The following is a 21,539-nucleotide window of genomic DNA, read 5'->3' on the forward strand; positions in this document are numbered from 1 at the left end:
AAAGCCTTTGCCAGGAAATAATCAGATTCAGAAAATAAGAGGGAGGGAAGGGGAGTAGAAAAATATGGGCAATTAAGCAGTCACGGCAGTGTGATCAGAGCCAGAAGTCTAAGAGCCTGAATTCATCTTATCATCTCTCACTGGATTCAGCAGCAACTTCTTAACTGGTCTCCCTTCTTCTATGCTTACTTCTCTCCAAAAGCTACAAAACGAATGAATTTTTACAAATCCAACACTAAATATTCCTGTTTAAAGTCCATCAATGGTAGCGCATCACCTTCAGCCTGAAAGGCAAGCTTCTTCTTGTGATTTCTGAGGTCCTTCCTGTCTGGCGCGCCCCCACCACATCCCGGCTCTCTACTCCAGCTACACTACATTACCTCCAGTCCCCTAAACATGACAAACACACGCCTTTCACATTTTATATCTGTTCATGCCATTCCCTCTTCCTAGAACACCCTGCCTTCCCTTCTTCTCCCGAAGAATTCTATGATCTTTTGAGACACCATTAATGTCACTCACTCCAGAAGGGCTACCCTGACTTCCCCAGTTCAGAATGGATTCCCCCCGTCTGTGACCCACAATGACAATCTTAACATCAAGACCAAAGAAGATGCTCTCCCTAAGAATATGCAGGTAAGTGAAAAGCAAGAGTCATAATGATAATTCAGATTTAAGAGTTTTAGCAAAAGTTCCTAAACTAATTTTAAGAACTATGTTGAGCTCCTGAAGCTTGCCTATAAGCAAGGTGTATAATTTAAAGATTTCCCAGTAGCATATAGTTAGTATATATTAATAAATATATATACTAATACATATATAAATTATAATAATTATAAAAATTATATAATATATAAATTACATAATAATATATATATATAAATTATCTAACATATACATAAATTGTTCTATTTAATGCCAGAGCAGTAGTCATGGATTAGCTGAGTGCTAGAGGAATACTGAGCCGTAGGGCAAAGAGGGTAATTGATGTCTGAAAACATCCTCTACACATATGTTTCCAAAGTTAAAAAGAAGCTACAGAAAAACTTTCTGTTTCCTGCCTCTGAGCATCTTCTCTTTCCTGCCCAGGCAGAATTCCCCGGGGAAGAGAAAGGGAAGATGCATCAGCAAGAACTCCCTTAAACGCTGCTTCCTTTCAGGGCACAAGATGTGTCTGGTATATAACAGATGTTCATCAAACATGAGATGACTCTTTCTTTACCAAAACAATCTCCAAGTGCCAACTCGATTTCAGTACAATAAATTAAACAGGCGATTTTTTTAAAAGAATTTGGTACCACTCCATTCCTTCCTTTCCCATCTACTAATGCTGGTAGGCTTTACCGGAATCTGTCCTTCATTCTCTTGTTCTTATTCTCTCTTTCTTCTTCTCTGAAGTTCCAGAGCTTGGCCCAAGCCTGTTTGCACTTACCTTCCAAAGTTGCCTACAATAATGCTGGGGTTCTCCATCCATTCCTCCACTTCATTCTTCCTATTCCTATTTCCCCTTTCTAAATTTCACTACGTATTTGTTTCACCTTGTTATATTTTACGTATTTTTTAAATAAAATATCTTAAAGCCTTTCTGAAAAAAGACAGGGTGCAAATTATTAATATTTAAAACGTGACCTTCCATCTTAGGTCCTGCCCACTACTCAGGAAACTTTCCACTTGCTGCTATAATCAAACGTACAGACCGAAGAAACTGCAAATTTTTTTGCCACGTTCCACGTTAAAAACCCTCTGCAAAACCCAAAATTTCAATTTACTTGATTATTTCCTGGCGTGCTCCCTGCTGCTCGAGACTTTAAAGTCTGGATTTTCTCAAAGACCAGGTTGACTTTCCTTTTAGTAGCATCGTCATTATCGGTGCTTCTGGAAAAGAGGCAGCAGACGAAAACAATGAGGGGTGCAATCTTCGGTCTCAGAATATTTTATGCCATGACATACAAACAACAAGCCCTTTAGGAAGATAAATTGCAAGAGGCATGAATTAATTCAGGCTGCAAACAAAATCAGTGTGAGAAGAGCAGGATGGATGGTGTATTTTTCTTCAAATAAACTGTTATCTGTTACCACTCAATTTGGGACAGGGGCTCCCATTTTCAAACATGTAAGGAGACATAACCACATTCTCAATAAGCTTGGAGAAAACATCCAGTGAAAACTTAGTAATTGGTTGTTTGATTCAAATGACTTATATTCATTCCAAAAAGGAATTTCTCCTGGATGTGTACCTGACACAGACACACACATTTTACTTTTAAATCTCACACTAAACCTATGTCTAAAAAAATAAATCCCAAAGCTAAGATTGTCAACACAGCAGCCCGTTGCCTAGACTTTCACATGTAATGACCAGATAAAGTTGTACTAACTTCTACCACACCTTCTATCAGAAATACCTGGCAATTAAGAAAAAAAATTTAAATAAGTTTCCTGAAATAGGCACCTCCTGTAAAGTCTCTCGCCAGTTTCTCAATAAATCATGGTACAAAAAAATAAAAGAATTTAGAGAAAGAATTTTAAAAACCAAACGTTCTTTTACCTTAATCTTAACATGGTAAAACCTTTCACAGAGAGATACTAGTAACTAGTTCTTAACTAGAAGAATCTCTTTGGCTACTTTTTTTCCCCCCAAAGGAGCCCCTATCTTATACTTTGAACCTGACTCTTGTCAGCTCTATCTTACTGACAAACAATTGTAAGGCATAATATAAAAATATGAAGTGTTTTGATACCAATGAGCATTTGCCAAGTGACTCGCAGTCATGTTAGGCTGTAAAGCCTTTTTCTTTCTTTTTAATCATATCTGCTGAGAGAACCGAAACAGAAACTTCACATTCCTGACTTAGAATTCCAGCGCAGTTAGTATCGAAGGACTGAAAACCAGATTACAGTACTCAAACTCACCTCCAAGATAAGTGTGTGGAAAGCGCTGCTTTTAAATGACTCACACATGCCTTAAAAATAATGGGAGCAGGGGCTCCTGGCCAATGTCAACTCCGGGGAGGGGAGAAGGTGTTTTTATGTGTAACTTCTAACAAGGGACGATTGATGACGATTGTGTGCGCGGAGGAACTCAAGGTGATGGCAGACTTAATTAATTAAACTTAGCAGACACTCTTCCTATTTTTTAATGTGTTTTTGAAACAGTAAATAGTCACTTAAAAAACATATTCATTTTTCATTTTTAAAGTACAGCGTTCTTCCCTACACTCCTCTCCCCTGCTCTCCCCTCCCCGCCAACCTAGACTCAAATGCTGCCAGGAAAACCCCAGCCATTGAGTCTTAACCCTCAAATGGCTCACGCAGGGCAGCAGGGAGGGCAAGACACAAGGTCTCAGAAAAGGAAATTAAGACCCCCACCAGAAATGACCATATTTGGGTCCTTTCAGGAAAATCACTAACCCTTCTTTGAGGTAATTGTAGAGTATCTGCTTGGCCGTCTCCTCATTGGTTTGTTGAGTGAGCTCTTGCTGGCCTTTTAACAGATCCGGAGTGGCCTGGAACATAACGTCTGTTATTAGGTTACAGGACCGTGCTTCCCGGAAGAAGACAAAACCCCGAATCAGAAGCTTCCAAACACAGTCCTACTTTCTAAAAACAATTCCTCAGGTGAGGATCCTCACAACGGCTGGCTCCACTGCTTATTAGCTTTGTAAGCTTGGGCAACTTACTGAACTTTTCCTCACTTCAATTTTCTCACCTGTAGATTGAGGTTAATGGTGCCTTACCTTCATACGGCTGGTGTGATCCTATAATACATAACAAATAGTTCCTGGCACTTAACAACCCTTATTACCATTTTTATCACTATCATCATTTTTTATTCTTACTACCCAAACACTAAAGGTACCACTTAAATAAACTCCATCACTTTAGGATTAACCTAAATTGGAATTAACCTAATTTCTCAGGCCAGGAACTAACTCAGTCGCTCAATTTCATGAGGTAAATTGATACATCTACACAAACGTACGCACTGAACCAATTCTGCATACTTTCAGATTTCACATATACACACACAGAAAAATCGAGCCTCTCTATAGTGTTTGAAGAGTTACTTTACAGACAAGATCACAAAGGGAATCCAGTTGGATCTGAATTAATTTAGAAAACCATACAATTGGCAATAGGACATAGCCTGTGGAAGAAAACTCTAAAAAACCTGGGTGTGCAATTATTGATTCAAGATGGAAGATGAGTATTCCTACAGCCTCTGGCAGCATGACGCTGCAGGATTTAGATCATTTAGAAAAACCAAAAAAAATTTTAAAAGGCTCATACTAGTATTACCTGAGTATTTGAGGCGGAAGTAAATGCCTTCACAGAAATCCTCTTGGCACCAGAGTCAGGCGAAGTTGCTAGTGCCCGATTCTGCAGCATCAGCACAGCAGTGGCTGTTTTAATTTCCTCTTCCTTTTTATTCTGTGCTGGGAGGGAGGATGCGCTCACGGTCAAACTTCCCTGGTCACCTTTGTTTTCTGGAACTTTCCCATCTTTGTTCTGCTGCGGAGGCCTGGGGTGGGCTCCCTGCAGCCTGGCGAAGGCCCGGCCGGCGCCCTGTTTCCCACGGTGCTCCGGAGCCGGTGGCCTCTGCGGGCACACCTGCGACGGCCGGAGGAGATGCTCGCTGGACTTGCCCAAGTTCCTGCTAAATTCCGTTAGGTACTCCGAGTTCCCTTGGAGACCAAAAGGAAAGGCGCTGTCCACACTTCTGGACCTCTTCCTGTCCTCAGGATTGATTCTGTTTCGCTTCCCAGACCTTCCTCTTCTCTGCAGCCCAGGTTTTTGGTCAAATTTTTCAATTAACTGATCCACGCCAGGAATTGATCCCGTATCGATATCCCGCCCCGTTCCTGGCAGGAAGGGGATATACCTTCTGTTTTCATGACGATTCACATTGTCAGCATGAATGGCGCATTCTTGATCATCCAGCAAAAATCTGTACAAAGAGTTGGCCGAAGTGGGAGTTGTGGACGACGAGGAGGATCTCCGAGACCGAGCTCCATCCAAGACTGGTCCCGCTGAATCCTGTCGCCGGAAGGGAAGCACGTCCGGTCTGGTTTTCTTGGCTTCGGGGTGGCTGTGTGGGCTGTGGGCGGTTAGGGGCCTCCCACTAGGGGAAAGGGCCTCCTCTACCGGCCCCTCCTTGGTGCAGCTCTGAAGATTCACACACACTGAGGTCTGCTTCTTGGGGTCATCTATGACCACAGAGCTGCATAAACGAATGGCCGTCACGTTGGATTTCGCCAGGTCTTCCAAAGCAGGGCTGGTAGGCTGGGAACCACTTGGTTTGGGAAAGCAAGTCCAAGCCTTCTTATCGTCGGTACCTTCTTCTGTTAAGGTTTTTAGCCAGTTATTCTCAGAAGGTTGGTGATTTCCTAAGTTCAACTCATTCTTTTCAGGGTTGTAGGGCTGCAAAAGCTCTGGGTGCCTCTGGAAGTTCAGCATGTGGGATGGCTTCACTGGCCCCTCTTTGCGTTCTAGAACTCCATTCTTGCCCTCAAGGAGAGAGGGTTGTTTGGGGTTTCTTACTGGGCTTGTGGGTTGGGCATATGGGTTTTCTGGGAACTGCATTTCTTCGGCACTGTCCTCCTCTGCCACAGACCCATTGCTGGAATGCAGAGGCAGGTTATTTATCATTGGAGATGAAAATGATGGCCCGTTTTCAGAAAAAGATGCACCTTCCAGACACCGCTCTGTGTTATTCAGGACTATGTAGGGGTGGCCATCAATCCCCTGGACCCGAATACTGACACCATAGGAGCCTGCCTTAGTGTGCTGGGAATTCCTTGATTTTTTGGTTTCCTCACTTGCGAGTCTCAGATGGACGCCGTATTCCTGCTGCACGTGTTGATATTCACCGAAATACAGCTCCATGGTTCACTGTTCCCGCTACCAGGGAAAGAGGGAGCAAAAAGAGGACATTAAGTTAGAATTACATCTGTTTAAATGAAGATTATGAGGGGAAACTTCAAAGTTCAAAGAAAACAAAACACTTTAAACAGCAAGGAGACTTCAGAACCAAATGCTGGCCCAAACAGGCCTCTCTGAATGCCAGAGTCCTCTTGACCCTGGTGTTTGTCAACACTGGGCTTGAACCCTGGCCTCAGGGTGGACGACCTGAGCCTTTGGCATAATTTCATTATTCTATTTATAGCCGATGGCTGTTCTGGTTGCTTTGTTTTTTCCTTAGTTGGTTACCTCACACTTTATCCTATTTATTTTTAACCAATAGAATGTTCCAGTTACCAGCATTTGAGAACAAATGACTTTTCCATGAAAATAATTAAGAGCTAAGGCATTCTGATGCTCACCATTTTTCTTTTTTTCTATACTGTTAATTTTCCTGTCTAAACAACCCTTTCAACCTTTTTTATGCACAATCCTGATTTGAAATCTTAATCATTATTTATTTCGGATATACTGTTCAAAACATTTTAAGGAATTGGTTGTGAGACTGGCAGTAAATGATTAAAAATAATTTTCAATCATTTTTTCTTACCAGAACAGTTCAAGTAACATATTGATCTGAAAAAATGTTATAAAAAACTGAAGACCTGGGGCTCTTTATTTTGTGATGGGTCCTAATGTCAAGAATCATTGCCTCTGCCTTTCTGGGGTGTGGCCACCCTTGTCAGAGACTGCACACAGGTCCCCAGGCAGACACCCATCCCCCTCCCACACTCTGAGGTTCTCTCACCAGAAATTCACTTCTATCACTCTAAAAAACTCCAACAGCAAAGGAGATGCGGAGAGCCGCAACAATTGGTCACAGATAAACTGTCTCATTTCCTTCACTGTTAGGGGCTTTTTTGAGTTTTCTTTCTATTTTGGGATCAATCTGGTAGCATTTTATTATCCAAGAAAATCCTCTATTCAATCCACATTTTCAAATTTTATTTGCACAGAATTTTGCACGGTATAAATCATTTCATCTCCTCTAATTTCTACCTAATTTTCCTTTGTACTTTCTTCACCTATTTCTTGATTATACAGGTAAAACTACATGTCCATTTTTTTAAATTGTTGTTCCCCTGAAGAATCAGCTCTTAGCTTTATCAATCATTTTTAAAGTTTTCTAACATTGAGTTTTAGTTTGATCTTTGTTATTTCCTTGTGCTTTCCTCTGTTTTATTTTGTTGTTCTGTTTCCAATTTCTTAACTTGCATGCTTCACTTGTTGCTTTTCACTCTTTAATTATATCCCATGAATTGTGATATGTGACTGTGTCAGTTAGGAATTGTGTTGGTTCCTACTATTAAAGAGACCCAAAATAGCAACTTTAAGAGTTAGGGTATGTTTTCCCCAGAGGTAGGAAGTCCAGTGCTGGAATGAATCCCAGGATATCTTTGAGGAACACCTCTTGTATCTTTATATTCATCTACCTTTAGCATGTATTAGACACCTTATAATTACAAGATGGCTCATCTAGCATCACATATGCCAAAGACTTATTAGGCCAGCTGATGGTCAACCTTCTTTATAAAGGAGCTTTCCTGGAAGCCCCAGTAATCTCATACACTTTATTGGTGAGAATTGGGAAGTAGAGTTTTTTAGCTAGTCATTGACACTCTCAACAAAACCAATGTTCTGCTAGTAAAAGAGAGAAGAGAATGGATATTGGGAAGGCAGCCAATAGTTTCCACCACAGTAATGTTTCTATTATTATTTTTTAGATAGTTTCAATTTGTAGTTTTGATTTTGTCTTTGACCGAAGAGTTGTTTTTGAGAAAGTTTTTTCATATCCATTATATTTTTTGTGTTGTTTTGGCTTGGAGGATCTGTATTTCTATCTGTTGTTAATTTCTACTTGTAGTCAAAAAATGAAGTCTCTATTATTTCTTTTTAAACGTATTTAGATTTCTTTTGTCAGCAACTATATGGATAATTTTTGTCAACGTTTAATGGGTGCTGGATGTAGTCTCTATTTTAAGGCATGGCATTCAAAATACATCCATACAACCTGACCAGTTATTTAGGTCAGCTAGAGCACATCCTTACTTATTTTGTCTTTCTGATTTGTCTTGGGTCTTTCTGGATCCATTCGTCTCCTACTACTAGCATGGTGCTGTCAGTTTTGCTTGATTATTCTTTTAAATGTAAAACATATTAGATATCATCGCCTCCCATTTTACAGATAGGAACAACTTGGAGAGGTACATTTATCCGCAATATTCATCATCATCTCACCAATTCCAATTATTTCATTATGTCTACCTTCAGTTTTATCAGAGTTATACTAACATTTTTAAATAATTTAATTTTTAGTCAAAGTAAGACAAGATAGAATAAAAACCTGTACTCTCCAGCAACCCATCCCCAATCCGGGTCACATTCCCCAGAGGAAACCAACTGCAAATATTAGTTATTTCTTCTAGTACTTTCCATGTTGCTAAGCAACATGCCTAGCTGCAGTTTCTTGTCAGTTTTACATATGGTAGATGACATATCATACATATGAATTTCTCATTCTACTAGTTTCCCAATAATAAAATCAAGAGCCAATTGTTTATATTATTATGACTACATAAATATTGTCCACTAAAGGGCCAAAATTACAGACTATGGTCATCTTTCCTTTCTTACAAAACTTTTAACTTTTCTAGAGTTAATAATTGATTGCTATTTTTACTTGTCTTGTTTTCTAGATACCTATCCTTAAATTGTTTCATCAGCTACATCACATCTGTTAGATGCTTATCAGTATTAATTTCCAGATGATCAAAATAGATAATTTGGTGATTTTTCCCTGGTAACCTCCATTCTGTAGTCTTCCATCCTCCCACCCTATATTAGGGTCTACCTGCTCTCTTCCTTTTGTCTATACTGTTTCCCAAGTTTCATGTCTTCATCTTTCTTGGTTCACCCAATCAATCTGAAGGAACACACTTCAGACCAATTTTAAGCGAAGTCCAAAAGACTAAAATTTTTGAGTCCTTGTATTTTGAAAAATGTCTTTCTTCTCGGCTTACTTTTGGTTGGTAGTCTAGCTGGATTTAGAATCTAGGTTAAAAATCATCTTCCCTCAGATTTTTTAAAGTATCAGTCCATTACCTTCTAGCTTCCAGGGATGCTGTTAAGAATTCTGATGCTATTATGATATCCTTTCCTCTGTATATGTCCTGTTTATTTTTCTCTGAACATTTTCAGGACGTTTTCTTTGTCCCTGGTATTCTGAAATTTCACAATGACAGACTCAAAATCGGGCACTTTTATAAAACATGGACACAACATATTCCTTCAATTTGGAAATTCATGTCTTTAGTTCTATGAAATGTTCTTGTGTTATTTCTGTGATAATGTTTGGAGAACCATTTTATTTTGCTCTTGGTTTTTGCATCTAATATATTAGTAAGGTTGAATCTATTAGACCAGATTCCAGTTTTTCATATTTCTTTTCTCATCTACTTTTCAACTCTGTCTTCTTTGTTCTACTTAAGAGACAGCCTCAACTTTTTTAAAAAAATTCAAGTATTTAATTTGTAATTTCCAATATCTCTTCCTTGTTCTCTAGTTGTTTCTCTTTCATAAATGTTATTCTTATTTTAGACATGAAATAGCTTGTCTCTCTTTCTGAGGACTATAACTTTTTTTAAAAAAAAAAGTTTCCTCTGCTGTCTGCAGCATCGCAAAGTTTCTCTTTTCCTGTTTGTTCTGGTCCCTTTCATGTTGAAGGCTTTCCTAACATGACTTGGATCCTTGGCTGCCTGATCCTATTTAAAGATTTAAGAGTGAAATACTAAAAGGAGATTGAAAGCTCTGTATATGTGGAGAGGAGTTAACAGCTGGTGAACTTCAAGAAATGGGGGGGGGGGGGCACACCAAGCTTTCCACTGGGGACCCACACATTTCAGTATCTGGGGGCATTTTTTTCTGAAGCTGTTCAATTTCTCAAGAAAAGAATCCTGCAATCCACTGGTTGGTGGCATCATGGGGCAGCGCAGGGGACAGCACGGAGGCCCCGCTCTTATTTGATTCCCCTGTTTTCAGTCACCCACACCCCCTTCCAACTTTATTCCAGTTCCATTTCTCCAGAGAACAGACCCCAGTCTGCTGCTGGGGTGGGGACGGGGGCACGGGCAGATGGGTGCTCAGATATCCAGGGTGCAGAGGAGACCCTGGAAGTCTAACTGCTCTAGTTCTCAAGGCTCTTAAATCATGCCCTCTATGCTGGCTCCTCACCCTGCCTTCCGCAGTAACCCGTGCCTTCCATCTGAGCCTCTCAGCAGTTCTGCAGGCAAATTACTTCATTTCTATATTGCCGGCCTTCAGGCTGACGCAGCCGTCCCTGCACTACTTCAATATTACGCCTCCATTTGCTTCAGAGCGCTCCTCCGCCAAGTCTCCGTCGCCATTCTTTGTCTTTGTGGGTTTAATTTTCATTCCTTTACTATCTTTTGAGTGAGATTTGGAACAGGAGCTAACTAGCTTATCTAGCTTGACGAGGCTAATAATATTCATGAAACACTTTGAGACCAGCACAAGAACAGCAAATGTGCCTTAAAGTGATGAAGGCCAAAGCACGAAGGCCAAGACCAAAAGGACCAGATGTGTCTTGATCCCTTGTTTCCAAGCAGCGCTGGCATGTTTTATTCTGGATCTCTCAAAGTTTGTGTATTCATTAGAGTTTATAACAAATATTTTTTTAACAGAAGTGCTTCTGTACAAATTTATCCACCGTGATGCTTTTTTAAAATGTTATTTACTAAATGAGGTCACTTTACTCACCCATAATCTCTTCTTATGCTGACTCTGACTTTTCTATGAAAATATTTCTTCTAATATTTATTAATAAAATTCTTTTCTAGGGTTTCATAGTCCTTTTCATTAGTTGCTGCTACTACAGTCAACACTAATTACATTTCAATCTTTGAATAAGGCCACTTGGTTTATTACAATCTTAGCTCCCTGTTAGCAAATTAATCCGCATATTTGAATTTCATGAAACGTTCACAATTTACATTTCCTTGACAACAAACCTCAATCCAATATTTTCACAGAAAGACATTTCTCAGCTGGACACTGTCTTAAGCAAATATGGATTTCCTTCTCAATCACAGTGTAAACACTGAATTAATGAATGGATTTAAGGACGGCTATTCTCTGTGGTCAGACACCAGGCCACGTCACGATCCTACTGCGCTCCACAGCCACACTTGCTCAGTCGGGGACTAAGTCCAACCAAGGGCTTACATAATTTTGCAGTAAATGCTGACCAACTGCCAGGATGTAACATTGTGGCACTTGGCAAATGAAAGTGGTGTTTTGGAGTGGAAATAATGCTTTTGGAAAAGATCGCTAAATGATGATAATTGCTTTAGTTAGCGAGATCAATGAGTATGTTTATGAGTAAGAACAAAGAGCTTAGCACTTGGAAGAACTATGAACCTATGCCAGATAGAAACATTTCCTCTCTCTGGGCCATCACATGTTATCAGCTGAGCACAGAGATTAGTCACAATGCTGGGCCACACATTCCCGGCCTCACCACTCTAATCCCTGTGGCACCTCCAAGACCTGGAAGCATAGTCAGCAGCCATTGCAGAGGCCCTCATGGCTACCACGGATATGCAGCCAGGCAAGTCTGCCCTCCGTCCCGAGGACAACAGTCCCCGGTGGCCAGGCCAGGCTGGGCCAAACACCCAGCATAGCACCTGGCACAGAGGAGGGACTCCATGTACACAGACTTAGAATGAAAAATTCTGTTTTATCATCCAAGTCATTTCAAAGAGCACCTAAAGGAGGGGTGGGGAGCTAATGAGCCTCAGTGCAGTTTTCATCTTAATTCCAGGAAATCAGAAGGGAGCCACAAACCAAAGAGTAGTTTCCGCCGAATGGGATTTGGTAGTTGGCTGGTTCCGAGAGAAGCCATTGCCAGTCTGAGGATACATACCAGTTATAACTTCTAAAGAGTGGACAAAACTTTACTCCTAAGGACTTGCTTGTAAGTCTGGTGGGAAGACATGAATTTTGTGTGGGAATATCCACATTGAAACCTCAACTAGATAAAAGTAAAAAATCAGAGTGTGGAAAACCCAAGATTAGCAAAACGCATACTGGTTTTTCCACGTATTCCCAAACACGACAGAAAGAGGCAGCCTTACCTAAACTGAGCTTTATTTGCTTGCTTTCTTTCTCCTTTCTTTCTCCCTATCTATCTGTGCTGTAGCGCTAACACAGGAAACTGACCAAACTTAAGACTTCAAAGGAAATGTCTCACACAGTCAAGCCTTCCGAACTCCCTGGGAAAACAAGTTCAAAAATAAACTTGGAGGTTTCAGAATGACAGCAGAGTTGCTGTCTACTTTACACAGTTCAGTACGGTTTGAATCTCTTTAAATGAGCATGATGACCAAAATTTTTCTATGTTTGTGGAAAAAATTAAATCTTTAATATTGAGTGCTGCAGCTTCCCCCTAAACCCACCCAGCTTGCACAAAAAGGAGAGTGGCAAAAGGGAAAAGAAAAGCCTGCAAGAAGGTCCTCTTCTACTAGGGTTGGAGATCCTGGAGGATCATGAAGACCAGGGCTCATGGGACTAACTAATCTGACCACATGAGAATGGAGTGTGGGTGTCACGCTGGACCTCCTGGGACCCTCCCCACACCTCTGGAAGTCCACTCCCTTCCTTTCCCCATGAAGGGTCTCCCACCACATCAGTCTCTGCTCCATTTCTGTTGGTTCTGATCCCAATCCTCTTTCCTTACCTGATTAGCAAGAGTATTACCACTTAGTGTATGGTGTTCTTATATCGCCAAGTTTAATTTTAAAATTCAGTGATTGGTTATCTTATATTCCACATGGTCTCTGAAAAAACATAGAATTCATGTCCCTAAAATGTTTAAGATATGTTATTCATCCTTTCTCACCTCTGAGCCCTGAAATGATTTCTAAAAGTTCTCCCGCCGATGCAGAGCTAAGCTATAGAAGTCTGCAATTCTGAAGATGAGTAACGGAGCCTAACATCCAGGTGCAGGGGCACGGACTATGTCTACCATTTGACTCAGCTCAAATCCTGACTCTGGACAAGTTCTTTAACTTCTCTGAGTGTTCTCCTACCTCTGAAGTCAGATTATTAATAATGACTTCATAAAGTAATTGGGAAAATCAAATCACATATTGAATACTAAATGAAACAACAGGATATAACAAATGAAAAAAATTCCAACGTGGCATTTATGGCCATAATAAAGCTGACTTTGATCATAAAATGTTTTTAAATACTTTGAGGCCGAAGCTAAAAACCCCACTGGTTAACCAAACAGCATTAACCACCAACATCCTGAAATAATTTATTAACTAATTAAGAAACCAGAGGGCTGAGAATCTAAAGTACAGTGCTGTGTCCACCGTGGAAATTTAATAAATAATGGTTGGCTAAATAAATGAATGTTTTTATGTTGCCAGTTACACAGAAAAGATCTTAACCAGAAATAAGAGACCTATGACATTTGTGCTGTAGTTTCCCATAAGGAGCCTAAGCCCAAACGCGTCCATACAAGGTTGGTGCGTTTTCCCTCTAAGCCCAACTCTAGCTTCAGAATCCTCCTCAACACTGAAAAGCTCTTCAGACTCAGTTCATACCTTATGCTCACATTCACATTACTGACATTAACACAATGCTATCAGGCCACCAAGAGGAAGGTACCCAGCAAGAGAAGCTTCTGTCCTTACACAGTTTCTACAACCTTTACTTTCAACATTTTTTTCTCCAGTAAAACGCTATCTCCTTTCAGCTACAAAAATCCTGTTCTTTCTCCCAGGCTCACCGACTCCAGCAATCTCTGCCGTCTCTGGCATTCTAGTACACAGTCAGTTCTACTCAGTTCAGCACAAGCTCTTTCGTAGATCAGTTTTGGCCCAACAACTACATTTTAGGTTTTTTCAACTGATTCTGAGTCAGACATGCACGTCATCCCCCCACGGTGCCAGGCAAGTGAGGAGCGCTTCCTTTATATCATAATGTCTGGTCAGATCCTCGCAACCCCTCCCCAGTAAGGGATTCTATTTCCTCCCCCTTTAGAGAGGTATCAACTCTGAGGGCTGGTAATGTCCCCAAGGTCTCACACCAGGCTCGGAGGCAGCACCAGGATTTAGACCCAGACCTTCTGTCTCTAAGACCTGAGCCCTTTCTTGAACAGGGACCACATTTTCATTTTTCGGCCTCCCACGGTCTCTGGTACAGTTAGGCTGACATGGGCATCGGACAGCTGTGGACGTGGACCAACCTGCATCTCTATGTCCCTCTGCATTGGCAGGCCAGCAAGGCAGCTTCCTGTCTGTCAGATCTCAGTGGAAGTGTCACTCCTCAAGGGGGCCTTCCTCTTTGCCATTTTCCCAGGATCCAGAACAGCATCCTGCAAATAGCAGGTGCTGAATGAATACAGGAATGAATGAACTAATAAATCACGTAAATGCACAGCTCTTTGACTCCCCTTTTAAAATTCGAACAATTTTTTTTCAAGTCAAGATTTTCCATACAAATCCCATATGTCCATCCTGCAGGCACACCACTACCTCTGGCTGGAATATGTTTAAAACACCAGAATCTGATCATCAGCATCATTGCGGCTTTTCTTCCTGCCTCCAGGCGCCACGCTCACAAGATATGTGTTCCAAAAGTAGAAAATAGGCCCTGGGGTTATCAAGCATCTCTGAAGGGGAGTAAAGCGACACTGGGGAATTTCAACAATGCCAGCTGTAGCAAGCCCGAGTCCCTAAACTCCTCAAAGAGGATTTCTGCAAAGTGAGTCCCAAAGCTAAATATCCTCCCCGGGAATATATGTTATGCCTTCTGCAAAGTCCCTCTTCTTGGTCACTCAAAACAAGATCAAACCAGGGAAGCTTGTCCATCTTTGTCTTCATCAGAGAAAAGACTGAAGGAGTCAGCATCCTGAGCAACCTTGGCCATATGACTGCCAAACCTGAGCCACCTGGAGAGAGCTGGCAGCAAGCAGACTTACTCCTCCCTGTGGGCATCAATTCACAAGCCAAGCAAGTCTCATCAATGGATCCGCCAGTTGTTTGCAGGGGATCCAGAAAGACTATGCTATAAATGACAGGCACCAGGATTTGTCCACAGAAACCTACTGAGTATCATATAGTGTGACTGCTAAAAACGAACAGAAAATAACACTGTGTAGTCACCCAAAATATCAAAAAATGAAATTAAAATAAACCCTCTAAAATAGAAACCTAGCAGATTCCCACATGTGTAAATTCAGGTTGTCTGTACCACCCGTGTTTGATGACACCAGTAGTCTGATGAACTCTTGGGTGGGCAACAGGGGAAGGGGGACTGTCCCAGACCCCAAAGTCATGCCGAACATGTTATATCTTGTTCTCACCAGTTACTTAGGTAAATGAAGAACGGAGGGTTCTTTCAGATCTTCTGAGCATTTTTGAGGTCCTCGGCTCCCTTTCTCCTTTCCTAAAGCCCTCCCATGCCATCCCCAACTTCACATTCTGCTCTTCGTCTTCTGCCCGAGTCTCCCTGGTTTCACAGCTCCACACAGCTGGGCTCGTTAGTACAAGGGCCTCAGATTATATTTGGAAGTTGCTATGGTCAGAATGTTTCTGTCCTCGCAAGATTCATATGTTGAACTCCTCACCCCCAAAGATGATGGTATTAGGAGGCTGAGGCTCTGGAAGGTGGTTAGGTCATGAGGGTGGAGTCATTGTGAATGGGACCAGTGTTCTTATAAAAGAGACTCCACAGAGCTCCCTAGTCCCTTCCCCCATGTGAGCACACAGCGAGAAGGCGCCGGCTATGAACCTGGAAGAGGTCCTCAGAAGAATGCCCCCTGCTGGCGCCTTGATCTTGGACTTCCAGCCTCCAGAACTGTGGGAAACAGATTCCTGTTATTTATAAGCCATTCAGTCTGTGGTATTTTGTGAGAACAGCCTGAAGCGACTAAGACAGAAGTGAACAGGATATAAACAAACACATACCTTCAAATGAAATGTGTGTGGAAGGACCGTTCAAGTCTCTTTCAAAGAAAGAACTTGTCTCCCTCTTGGGCCCCATTTCCTAAGTGCAGAATCCCTTCCTCTCTGGTGTCTAGGAGTCAGGGGACGGCAGAAGGGCCTGGGGCAGAAGTTAGAACTGGGAGCTTCTGACTGCATAGCCTCCTAACCCAGGCCCTGGCGTGGATGGGTAAAGGCCATCCATTCTATTACCTTTGTTTTATATTTAAATATCTTTATTTTATACAGATGTCTCCAGTAAGGAAATTTCACAATTTATGATGTTTCTCAATAGTCAGAAATTGAATTAGCAATCAGAAATTGAAGTTTCAATTATATAAATAAAAGTATTATATAATTTAGCTTTCTAGGCTTTGTCAGTATATAGTTTTGTATTCATGTGAATATGGATATTTTTAAATGTCACTATCTTGAAAGCATACTAAAATTTAATAGTCCACTCAGAGCCTATCCTATCCTTATTTTGTTAAAAACAGCTTTCCACAAGCACTTCGAGAAGTTAAGACCTATTTCTAGGAGCCCTGTCCTCGGTCGCATCTTCACTACTAATAGCTATTTTAGTCTTTCACAAGCTTGACATACAGATGCCTTTAGAGAAAAAATTCTCAAAGACCCTTAGTATTCACTTAATGTATGAATATTAAACTATTATAGATCATGTCACCATAAAAACCAAAACAAATCTGCATATTAAATACAAACAATTATAAAACCCATACAATTCAAATTCACAACATGAATTTAATAGGCAGGATAATGTTCATTTTGCTGAAACCAAATCACCATATGTGGTACGAACAGGAAGACACCAACAACAGCAGGCAGGCCTTCATGATTTCATCGTGCACACATTACCTTGTGCAATTTTCTGTGACCTCTTTTTATGCAAACAACTAGGAAACCTTCATTTGTGCAGTGTGCCATAAAAATATCAGGTCTTCACACGGTGTGATGGCCTCATTTACATGTCCGATCCATCTCAGTTCTTTTCCAATAGTTGGAATTAAACTATTGATAATTAAACTAGTGATAATTAAAATACTGTACTAGAACCTGAAACCCAAGCATTATGAACACGGCTATTGGAATGAAGTGGTAGCATCTAGTGGTCACCCAGCTCATTCAGGATATGCTGATACTAATGTTTTATTTAATCACTAACTAAGAGCCTTTTACTGTGCTAGGCACTCTTCTACAGCACTTACATGGAGAGATAGTCCTACACTACAGAACTTACATTCTGGTCGGGAGAGAAAGATAATAAACAAGTGACACATAGTGACAAGTGCCATGAGGAAAATGAAGTAGTGTAAGGAAAGAACGAGGTGGTGGTGGCGGTGAAGGTCCATCTGAGATACAGTGGTCAAGAAAGGCCTCTCTGCGAGGGGAACATTTGATCTGAAAGAGATAATGAGATCTTTCAAGCCATGCGAGTGCCAGGCTGAGAGAGCAGCAAGTTTAGAGCTCCTGAGAAAGGAATGTGCTAGGCAAATCAAAGATCAACATGAGAGCCAAGTTGGCCAGAACACAGTGAGAAATGGGGAGGGAAGGACAGGTGAGGGCAGAGCAGTGGGCAGAAGCTAAATCGGGGGGTCTATGGGCCTCAGTAAGGACTCCGGGTCTTATCCCAAGTGGGCTGGGAAGTCAACAGAAAGAGTCAAGATGTTATTTAAAGCCAGGGGCTGGATGAGTTTAGCTAGGAAGTAATGCAGATAGAGAAGTTGAGGACAGAGCTCCAGCTCCTTGCTGCACAGCATGCTCCATAGACCAGCAGTAACAACATCACCTGGGAGCCTGCTAGAAATGCAAAATCTTCTGCTGGCCTCCTGCCAGACCCACTGAGTCATTATCTGCATTTAACAAGATCCACAGGAGGGTCCAGGCTCTAGCACAGTCAACACTGAGAAGTCAAGAAGAGAAGGAGGAGGCAAAGACAACTGAAAGGAACAGCCAGTGGCACCGGAGGAAACCAGGAGAGTGAGATGGCCTAGAAGCCAAGAGAAGCTGGTGTTTCAAAAGGGAAGGAGTGGTCAAATAAATCAAACACTGCTAATAAGCAGATGAAGACTAGGAAACCATCACTGTATTAGGCAGGATGGAGATCAAAGGTGACCTTAACGAGAACTTTCACTGGAGTGGAAGGCATGAAAGCCCAACCAGAGTGGGCTAACATAAGAATGGAGTAAAGACAATTCTTTCAAGGAATGGTAACTATCACAGAAATGAAAACGTAAAAATAAAAGGCTGTCACGGAAAACTTAGATGCCTCCCTTACCCATCCCAACTCTGCCTTCCCCGTCAGTACAAAATCTCTGCATTTGTTTCCTCTCCCCAGGACCGTGCTTGCAGCCTGCGGGGTGTAAATGAAATGCATAACCTGGTCCTCATGCTCAAAGTACTCTAAGCCAGACCTCACCTACTTTTATGGAATATTACTTTTTTCCCCTCCCTCTGGCATTTGCCTATTGTCCTGTGTTGCATCTGAACCTCTAAGGGTGTACCAAGAGCAGCTCAACAGGTATGGTCTGTGTTTAATTAAGACCAATTGCAGAAGCATACAGAAATATCTTTTCACCCACAACTAAAATATACAACTATGTACCAGGGGGCTTTGGGGAGAAAAAGGAATAAAATTTAATAATCTTAAAAAAAAAAAAAAAAAGACTCTAACCCAGAAAAAAGTCACTCGTTTTCCCATTCCTCTACAGAACCCCTTGACCTACTAATGCCCACCTTGGTCCCATTCCAGGTAGAGTAGAACCTACAGAGAACCACATTCTAAAGGTAGAAAGCCTTCAGAGACCATCTAACATACTCCTGATTTCCGTTACATGAGCCACTGTCAAGCTCCCTAGTTCCCAGTTTTTAGACCCAAACCTCTGCTCTGGGATCCACTGCCATCCCCAGCATCACTTCTGCCATGCCAGTAACACAGCAAGAGCGATTCCAGTTTACTTTCCTCCACCTACACCCAGTGCTGGTGTCAGGTCCCTCATCTGTCCTAGTGTCCCGCAACATGGAGCAATTCTTTAGTTCGCAATAATAATAATAATGTAATTAACTCTTAAATACTTGTACTATGTACCAAGTGTTCTTCTAAATGCTTGTATTTTGAACATTAACCTACTCTGAACGGTGATGTCCAAAACTAACCTCGGGACATTAGCCTAATGTTGAACATTAACACACACACTTTAATTTGGGTGGTTAACAGATGACCCCATCGGAAAAAAATTGCAAAAAGAGAGAAAGTACTGAAATGTCTTCATTTTCTTATATGGGCTAAATTTAGAAAAGTTTTCTATTAAAAACCAAAGTGCAATTTGTTATCCTGGGTAGACCTCTCCAAGGGGAGCCTTGTCTGAGTCTTGGCAGTGGAAATCATGGTGTGAAGCCCCAGACAAATGCACCACATGCTCTTTGACTGTCCTGGGGGCAGCAGGAAGCAGACATTCTATCAAAACAAGTGCCAAGTTGTAAAATGAAATAGGCAATAAAAGTAAAAAAATTTTTAAATCCTGCACATGAAAACCACCACTTTCAAAAAAGAGAAAAAACTGAAGAGGAAAAGGAAGAAACACAAAAAGGAGACAATGAAAGGAAGTCCCTCCCTGAAAGTTAAGAGGTTTTTTTAAAAAAATCTGGGGCCACACACTTCTCTCAAGCCTTGGGCTTCCTTTTGTTTCTTACACCAGCGACAGCTCATAAGGCTTCTCTACTTGTATGAAGTGAGCAGAGAGTTGCTAGGAGAAAACACGATGAACTGTCTAAAGAAGCTAAAAACATTTAACAACAAGAGGAGAACGTTAAGAACCCACAATCACCATCCAAGAGAAAAATCTGCCTCAAGGAAGCTGAGCCTTTTAATTTGGACCTTCTAACAATCACTCACATCCATATTGCAATGTTATAGTTTACAAAGTATTTCCACATTTACAAACGAGGGCAGGGCCCCACTAGAGGACCCAGGAGTACATGATGCTGTACAGCTGACCGCAATGAAGAGCTGGGACTTGAATCCAGCTCTGAGCTATCCATGAGTGTGCACTATGACCCTTCCCAGAATGCTTCTTGCTTTTAAAACCAGGCCCTCCTGCTCTTACGTAGGCTAGGTAGGTTCAGGGAAAGGGATTATGTTTTCCTCCAAATAGGTAATTATACTCTCTCCACTGAGAAGCATTCCCTCAATCCTAATGCTGGTTTTTGCCATAGCATCCCATCCTCTGACAACTCCAATAAAGAGGACTTACCCTGGAGCTCCCACATCTAAAAGCACCACTAAGAACATTACCTGGACCCATCTCCTACCCCAGATGCATTGGAGGAAAGAGGCATCCCTTTGCTGTTTAAAGGTAGCAAGGAAACTGGGGAATTTGGTTTAAGAAAGGGCTCCTCAGCAGCCCAGGGGTGCCTATCCTGTTTCTACACACAACGCTGTGTTAGCTCAGGCTGCCACAACACAATACCATAAACTGAGTGACTTAAACAGCAGACGTTTATTTCTCACTGTTCTGGAGGCTGGAAGTCCAAGATCAAGGTGCCGGCCAATTCAGTTCCTGGTGAGGGTTCTCTCCTGGCTTGTAGATGGCAGGCTTCTCACTGTGTCCTCACATGGCCTTTTCTCCGTGCATGTGTGTGGAGAGATCTCTCTCTTCATCTTCTTCTAAAGCCTCTAATCTCATCATGAGCGCCTCACCCTCATAACCTAATCTAATTACTTCCTAGAGGCCCCATCTCCAAATATGGTCACAGTGAGGGTTAGGATTTCAACATTTGCATTTGGGGAGGGGACACAAACATTCAGTCCATAGCAAATGTGTAGGAACAAAAGCAAGCAGAGGGAGAGAAGATTACAAGAATCCCATCATCCAGCAGCACCCAACATTTGGTTGACAGAAGAAAAGGACTTGTTCATAAGCTTTCTCTAATTCAGTTCCCTGATGACTGAGTCTTTATCTTGCCATTTCTCTCTTTTAAAGAGCCATCAGACCAAAAGAATCTAACTGTATTACAAATACAGGAAACAACCTCACCAAAAGCGGGTGAGAGGAAAAGGTAATGAGCTAAGTAACTCTAGAAGTGAGCGGGGTCTGTAAGACCAAAAGCAAAAGGACTAGACATATTTTACTGTCATTGATAAAGTTGTTTCCCATTGAGGGATGGGGGGTAACAATGTGAAAACAGTGAAACCAGTGATCTGAAACCACTGCACATGTACACTGGAATCAAACAATTAAGTAAATGGATGGCAGCTGGTGGGAGCCTTGTTTCTCACTGCTGGAGTGGGAGGTTATAGATATACAAGGGGAGAAGTCTAGAATGATCCATGTGATAATGAAGTCAAGTTGGAAACATCAGTATAAACTCATGTTTAGCTTAATATAGATACAGATGGTTACACATTTATAAATATGCTTATATACAGTATACACATGTATTTCCTTGCTCTGTCAGCTGAGGGCCTAGGAGAACACCCCAGCAGCAAAGAGCACATCTAGCACCCAGACCTTGATTTCTAATACGAATAAATTCTCCAACAAAAGG

General features: G+C 41.5%; 1 protein-coding gene across 4 annotated transcripts in view; it reads right to left on the reverse strand.

Annotated features, from left to right (window-relative positions):
• The window catches only part of CGNL1 (cingulin like 1), a 153,316-nt gene that overhangs the window by 93,462 nt on the left and 38,315 nt on the right, over positions 1 to 21,539 (reverse strand). For 3 of the 4 annotated variants that reach the window (XM_070623804.1, XM_070623787.1, XM_070623800.1), the window contains exons 2-4: positions 4,300 to 5,901; positions 3,412 to 3,506; positions 1,770 to 1,875 (exon numbers count right to left, since the gene is read on the reverse strand). In XM_070623804.1, coding sequence (XP_070479905.1) covers positions 1,770 to 1,875; positions 3,412 to 3,506; positions 4,300 to 5,886 — 1,788 coding nt within the window. In that variant the 5' untranslated portion in view covers positions 5,887 to 5,901. Of the gene's footprint in view, positions 1 to 1,769; positions 1,876 to 3,411; positions 3,507 to 4,299; positions 5,902 to 14,236; positions 14,366 to 21,539 lie in introns of all 4 variants that reach the window. The other variant, XM_070623798.1, reaches the window with a different exon arrangement.

The sequence above is a fragment of the Equus przewalskii genome, chromosome 1 (genome assembly GCF_037783145.1).
Source record: "Equus przewalskii isolate Varuska chromosome 1, EquPr2, whole genome shotgun sequence".
In the NCBI taxonomy this organism is placed as follows: Eukaryota; Metazoa; Chordata; class Mammalia; order Perissodactyla; family Equidae; genus Equus; species Equus przewalskii.